Source organism: Procambarus clarkii, chromosome 6 (genome assembly GCF_040958095.1).
Source record: "Procambarus clarkii isolate CNS0578487 chromosome 6, FALCON_Pclarkii_2.0, whole genome shotgun sequence".
In the NCBI taxonomy this organism is placed as follows: Eukaryota; Metazoa; Arthropoda; class Malacostraca; order Decapoda; family Cambaridae; genus Procambarus; species Procambarus clarkii.
Genome location: NC_091155.1, coordinates 33,542,030 through 33,549,529, shown reverse-complemented (window position 1 = coordinate 33,549,529; position 7,500 = coordinate 33,542,030). Strand labels below are relative to the sequence as shown.

Here is a 7,500-nt window from a genome sequence, read left to right as displayed (position 1 = left end):
AATGGAAAAATCTTTTGAATTAGTTTTTTTCTTATATAAGACACAGCACACAAAGGGAGAGTGAGCAGTATATCATTAAACACAACTAAAGCTGAGGGCGACACAACAAGCTACTTGAACTACAGGTTGTTGACATTACAGGCGTATATAGAGAATTATTTCAAAGTGGAGGCTCCTAGCAAGGCTCCTGGCAAGGCTCCTAGCAAGTCTCCTGGCAAGGCTCCTAGCAAGTCTCCTGGCAAGGCTCCTAGCAAGTCTCCTGGCAAGGCTCCTAGCAAGTCTCCTGGCAAGGCTCCTAGCAAGTCTCCTGGCAAGGCTCCTAGCAAGGCTCCTGGCAAGGCTCCTAGCAAGGCTCCTGGCAAGGCTCCTAGCAAGTCTCCTGGCAAGGCTCCTAGCAAGGCTCCTGGCAAGGCTCCTGGCAAGGCTCCTGGCAAGGCTCCTAGCAAGTCTCCTGGCAAAGGCTCCGATGTCGAAGGGTTTTCGTGTATGCACATGGGAGGGCCAGGTCGTCCACCCCTCCTGAGACAAACCAGGGAAGTGGTACCCCCTCGATAACGACCCCTGTATGGGTCGTTATCTACCAGCTATCTTAACAACCCGTCCTCTTAAAAATAACGTCACTTTTGGCTCGTATGCGCGTTATGGCCAAATTTGGACGTAATTTGAAATAAAATCGACTCACGAAAGGGACGTACTGTTCCGTTTTCTGTTTGAGTCGTCCGGCTTACTCGGCCAGCTTAGAAGAGGAAACTTTCCATTAACGTTTTTCATACCGTTTTGAAACTTTATGAGAATTTCCTGCCCACCTAACCTACCAGAGGACCCTTAACTTACTGTTGTTGAAAAAAAAATCCCAAATTTATTTTCATTCTCAAATTACGTCCAAATTTGGCCATACGGACAAACGGCCAAAAGCGACGTTCTTTTAATCCTAACTATGGCTCTCCCCGAAGCCTATACCATCTCCCCCCAACCCGTTCTCGCAAATTTAATAAGTCAATATTGACTTATTAGTTGCGTGCATAGGTGACATACTAAACATAATAGTTTCCCTTGAAAAGCTTCATAGAAAACACCGACCTTACCTAACCTACTTAGCATGTTAAAATAAGCATCTTATAGCTTCGTAATTACAATTGTTACTTAACCTATTATAGGTATAGGTTAAGTAATAATTGTAATTACGAAGCAATAAGATGCTTATCTTAACATACTAAGAAGGTTAGGTAAGGTCGGTGTTTTCTATGAAGCTTTTCAAGGGAAACTATTATGTTAAGTATGTCACCTATGCACATATTTAATAAGTCAATATTGACTTATTAAATTTGCGAGAACGGGTTGCTCCCCCACACCTTTCCCGCGCCTCACTTCAGGTTAGGATGAGGTATTTTCATGAGGCTTGAAACCGGTTTAGAATTCCATGTAAGCCTACAATACTCTCCCTATTTTAGTACAACCCTGTCGAGGTCTGGACGAGGACCGGGCCGCGGGGACATTGAGCCCCGAAACCATCGCAAGGTAACCCTTCATCAGGCCTAAGGTAGCTTCATAAATGGCCTTGTACCGACTGTTAACAAATAGCCAATTTCTTTACCTTAAATGTCTCATGGAACCAATTTTCATGAAAGGACTAAATTTAGGATGCAAATTATTTTTTTTTGGCGAAACATTGAGTGTGATTTTATATATGGATATTTTCTTATTAATAATATATGAAAGATCGTTATAAAATGTCAATAAATGTTCATATACTAAGAAAATTTTGAGGATATGGGACTAGCTTTGATATTATATATATATATATATATATATATATATATATATATATATATATATATATATAAAGCTGCAATTGAACTGCCTTTTATACATTAATAGGAACTGAGGAGAAATAGTTCACCAGTGGTTGAGCGGAGCGTTGTGAAGCTGTTCTCTCTACCACCATCACTACCACCACTGGTGCTGGTGTCACTACCACCACTGGTGCTGGTGTCACTACCACCACTGGTGCCGGGCTGGCGGTGCGCACACACGGCTAACATCACCACCACAGCTCATTACACTTCTGACTCGCTCACAGGGGTGCACGGCACTTGTCCAGCGCTGCTCACAGGGGTGCACGGCACTTGTCCACCGCTGCTCACAGGGTTCACGGCACTTGTCCACCGCTGCTCACAGGGGTTCACGGCACTTGTCCACCGCTGCTCACAGGGTGCACGGCACTTGTCCAGCGCTGCTCACAGGGTGCACGGCACTTGTCCACCGCTGCTCACAGGGGTGCACGGCACTTGTCCAGCGCTGCTCACAGGGTGCACGGCACTTGTCCAGCGCTGCTCACAGGGTGCACGGCACTTGTCCAGCGCTGCTCACAGGGTGCACGGCACTTGTCCAGCGCTGCTCACAGGGGTGCACGGCACTTGTCCACCGCTGCTCACAGGGTGCACGGCACTTGTCCACCGCTGCTCACAGGGTGCACGGCACTTGTCCACCGCTGCTCACAGGGTGCACGGCACTTGTCCAGCGCTGCTCACAGGGGTGCACGGCACTTGTCCACCGCTGCTCACAGGGTGCACGGCACTTGTCCAGCGCTGCTCACAGGGGTGCACGGCACTTGTCCAGCGCTGCTCACAGGACGGGAGTCACTTCTCCAAAGCTCACAGAACAATTGTCACACTCTCTACCGTTCTCCACAACGCACACAATCACTATCCTGAACCCACAAGCACTATCCTCGCATCACTCATATGGTTAGGTATCATTTCCTAGCAGCACAATCCCCAAACTCGCGCCCTCATCACAGCATAACGTCAGCACTCTCCCCCCCTCGCGGGCTGAGACACGACCCCACACCACCGCTACTCCCGTGAGCACAAGCGAGGCCTCCGCTACACATCACCTCAGCCACCACTGACAACCATTCAACCGGTGGCGGGGTTTTCTCCCTGTGGGAGAGGAGTAGTGGACGCCGCGCACTGCCCCAGACCCAGTACCTAGCCCCCCTCTGCCCGCCCCCCCACTACCACACCCCCACACACCACTGCGCACCACCACCGGCGCACTCTTGGATCCGGGCACGGCGGGCGCGTCCTACCCCCGAGACGGGGCACTGCCCGTATACCCGGGCAACGATTGGTGCTTCCTATTGATGACGGGGAGTCAGGTGTGTGCTGCACATGTGGAGCAGTGGGGCACGTGCTATGGAACGAGCAGATGTGCTGGCTGCTGAAGGAGACCATATTGAATACTTCATACCCAAGACTCTACTACAAATTAGAGGTATTGTCAGGCAACATCACCGTGACAAGGTAACTGAGGAAAGGAGGATAGAAGCACAAACCAGTGAATCTGTACGATGGTACAACATGGTTGCAGCTGGCAATCCCAGTCATTATGGCCGAAGAGGAGGAGGACGAGGGAGAGAATCAGTAATAGCGAGAATCCGTCTTGGATACAAATATCCATGGAGATATGGAATGGAAACAACAGTTGAGCAGCGGAGTTGCAGAATCTGTGGCGAGAGTGATGGACACCGCCTTGACCACTATCTACGTGAATGTGAACACCTGAGAGACATTAGAAGTATGTGTAGAATAATAAACCCCACATTGTTTGAGTTAGGAAAACACTATTTGTCAATTATAGATGATGTTCTTAAAAGATTCCCCCATTTTGCACCCGCAAGATAACTTAAGATTTTAAGGGTTGACAGATGTTAATCTTCTTGTTTGAGGAGCTGTTCACTTGAGACAGTTAAGCAAGTCCCAGCTGTGTCTGGGTACAAGTGACAGGATGAACAACCCAGCGGGATTTCTTCCTATTGGGGAGTGTTGTACATGCTGCTATGACGGTGTGTCCACTCACAGGATGAGTAACGCTGCCCAATACTGTCACTATGGCGGTGTGTCCACTCACAGGATGAGTGGCGCTGCCCAATACTGTCACTATGGCGGTGTGTCCACTCACAGGATGAGTGGCGCTGCCCAATACTGTCACTATGGCGGTGTGTCCACTCACAGGATGAGTGGCGCTGCCCAATACTGTCACTATGGCGGTGTATTCTGCCTACCTCCGCATATTGGATCGGTTGGTTATCAAGGATGATGGGGTCCGGGTTTCTTTTCGCAATGTGTATTATCTGAAACTTTTGTTTGTTGGTGCTAATTTTCCATTGCTTCTCAAAGTTGTTTATGAGTTCAATTGCCGCCTTGGTCTTGTCGGCCAGTAGCGGCTTTGATGGGCCCGGTTGGCATATTATTTGGGTGACATCGTCAGCGTATGAGATGTATTCTCCATGTTGGGGTTGGGGTAGGTCAGCTGTATATATGTTGAATAGAGTGGGGGAGAGGCAGCTTCCTTGTGGTACTCCACTTTTCAGTTCTATTACGTCACCCAAGTAACTGCCGATATTAAGTCTAGCTTATAGCTCATCCTATTGTCTATAAAGCTGCAGAGAGTAGCAGTAAATCTCTCAGGAAGCCCTAGTTCAGATGTCTTATATTTTAGGCCTGTGTGCCACACTTTGTCGAAGGCTTTCGAAACGTCTCTAAGCACTATATTACACTGATGTTTTGTCGACACTGTTGGCTATATGCTGGTAGATCAAGGCTATAGCTGTGTGGAGGCAGGGCCAGGGTGACACAGGGCCAGGCTGGTGCAGGGGGAGGCAGGGCCAGGGTGACAGAGGGGCCAGGGTGACAGAGGGGCCAGGGTGACAGAGGGGCCAGGGTGACAGAGGGGCCAGGGTGACAGAGGGGCCAGGGTGACAGAGGGGCCAGGGTGACAGAGGGGCCAGGGTGACAGAGGGGCCAAGGTGCCCACGTCAGCCAACATCACCCCGCAACAAACAGGACACAGGGAGGAGAGCTGCACATACCTCCGCCTCACTGTTATTATTATGACACCAGCCAGCACATCCCTGTGTACTCTCCTAGTTGTGCTTGTGGAGCTCTGGCTCTTTGGTCCCGCCTCTCAACTGTCAATCAACTGGTGTACAGATTCCTGAACCTGCTTGATACCCGCTTGATGGGGTTCTGGGAGTTGTTCTACTGCCCAAGCCCGGCCCGAGGCCAGGCTTGACTTGTGAGAGTTTGGTCCACCAGGCTGTTGCTTGGAGCGGCCCGCAGGCCCACATACCCACCACAGCCCGGCTGATCCGGAACTTCTCTTAGGAAACGGTCTAGTTTTCTCTTGAAGATGTCCACGGTTGTTCCGGCAATATTTCTTATAGTCGCCTAGTAGCCCTATAGTAGCCTATTGGGCTCTATCATATCTACACTTGAAACTGTGTATGGAGTCAGCCTCCACCACATCACTGCCTAATGCATTCCATTTGTCAACTACTCTGACACTGAAAGAAATCTTTCTAATGCCTCTGTGGCTCATTTGGGCACTCAGTTTCCACCTGTGTCCCCTAGTGCGTATACCCCTTGTGTTAAATAGCCTGTCTCTGTTTACCCTGTCACTTCCTCTGAGAATCTTATATATGTGGTGATCATGTCCCCTCTAACTCTTCTGTCTTCCAGTGACGAAGTTTAATTCCCGTAGTCTCTCCTCGTAGCTCATACCTCTCAGCTTGGGTACTAGTCTGGTGGCAAACCTTTGAACCTTTTCCAGTTTGGTCTTATCCTTGACTAGATATGGACTCCATGCTGGAGCTGCATACTCCAGGATTGGTCTGACATATGTGGTATATAATGTTCTGAATTGTCCTTACACAATTATAATGTCCTTACACAAATTTCTAAAGGCACTTCTAACGTTGGCCAGCCTGGCATACGCCGCTGATGATATCCTCTTGATGTTAGCTACTACCATATTGTCTTATTATTAACGCCTAGACTAGTTAACATTTCCACAGGTTCTAAACCAAAGCTGCTTGTCGCAGTCAAGGCTCCAGAACAATTATAAACAACGTCTGTAAACAACGACCCAAATGTGTCAAGCAATTTTTTCCATCAACTCCCTATTTTCAATCTAGTATTCACCTATTTTCTGAACTTATTTTAATCCAATTTCTTCCGTATTGTCCTTATCATTTTCTAATCATAATTGTCCTACCTTAGTTCAATATATAATTTTATATATATATTTTTTTATTTTGCCCCGAGGGGCGAGTTTATTGGGCAGCGTTACTCATCCTGTGAGTGGACACACCACCATAGTGACAGTATTGGGCAGCGCCACTCATCCTGTGAGTGGACACACCGCCATAGTGACAGTATTGGGCAGCGCCACTCATCCTGTGAGTGGACACACCGCCATAGTGACAGTATTGGGCAGCGCCACTCATCCTGTGAGTGGACACACCGCCATAGTGACAGTATTGGGCAGCGCCACTCATCCTGTGAGTGGACACACCGCCATAGTGACAGTATTGGGCAGCGCCACTCATCCTGTGAGTGGACACACCGCCATAGTGACAGTATTGGGCAGCGCCACTCATCCTGTGAGTGGACACACCGCCATAGTGACAGTATTGGGCAGCGCCACTCATCCTGTGAGTGGACACACCGTCATAGCAGCATGTACAATACACTCCCCAATAGGAAGAAAACCCGCTGGGTTGTTCTATAAATATATGTTTCGTGTACTGTATTATGTTGCTATATTAGTCATTCTATTAATATCGCCCTAGTTATGCTCTGTCAAACATCTGTTGTGTAGCAGGTGATATGACACACACACACACTCACACACACACACACACACACACACTCTCAATCTCTCTCACTCTCACTCTAAAACACACACACACACACACACACACACACACACACACACACACACACACACACACACACACACACCTTACACCAGCTTTCTCACACACCTCCAGTACCCCCCCAAACAGGTGTGTAAACAGGTATGTTCAGTGCCAGAGAACACCCTCGCGTCACTATAGCACATCGCATTTCTGACACACACATCACCTAACAAAAAAAAAAATGAATAGTGTTTCGAAAAATCGCGACAATTACATCCCGATTTCTGTTCGCGGGTCCTCTGGTAGGCTAGGATAGAGCACGTTAATACGACAGTTTCAGGACGTTGGGAACGAGAACGGGCAAAGAGGAACATATATACTCAGGCTTCCCGGCACCTCCACCCTGATATCCTTAATGGCAGCGGTAAATAGGGGAATTTTGTCCAGTGAGACGGGCCGGGCCCGGGCTGTGGCTCCCCTTGTATCACCCCGGGCCCTCGCTCTGCAGTACACGTGGTGCTTGGTGAGGGGGAGGGGGAGAGAGAGAGAGGGAGAGAGAGAAAGAGAGAGAGAGAGAAAGAGAGAGAGAAAGAGAGAGTGAGAGAGAAAGAGAGAGAGAGAGAGACAGAGAGACAGAGACAGAGAGACAGAGAGAATGAGACAGAGACACATAGAGAGACAGAGAGAGACAGGTTATAAAAGAACAAAGAAAACGGATCATTAATAAAACCTCTAAAACAAAGCACGACATAAGTTGTAAAGTTGAACCATAACTCAACAAACCCAACATTTAGCAA

General features: G+C 48.5%; 1 protein-coding gene across 4 annotated transcripts in view; it reads right to left on the bottom strand.

Annotated features, from left to right (window-relative positions):
* Eip93F (Ecdysone-induced protein 93F) overlaps positions 1-7,500 on the bottom strand; it is a 440,165-nt gene that overhangs the window by 48,071 nt on the left and 384,594 nt on the right. The window contains exon 1 of one of the 4 annotated variants that reach the window (XM_045735940.2): positions 1,901-2,937. The exons of the other annotated variants lie outside the window; for them this stretch is intronic. Within the exon in view, the coding sequence (XP_045591896.2) occupies positions 1,901-2,042 (142 nt within the window). The 5' untranslated portion in view covers positions 2,043-2,937. Of the gene's footprint in view, positions 1-1,900; positions 2,938-7,500 lie in introns of those variants that run through there. 4 annotated transcript variants of the gene reach the window in all.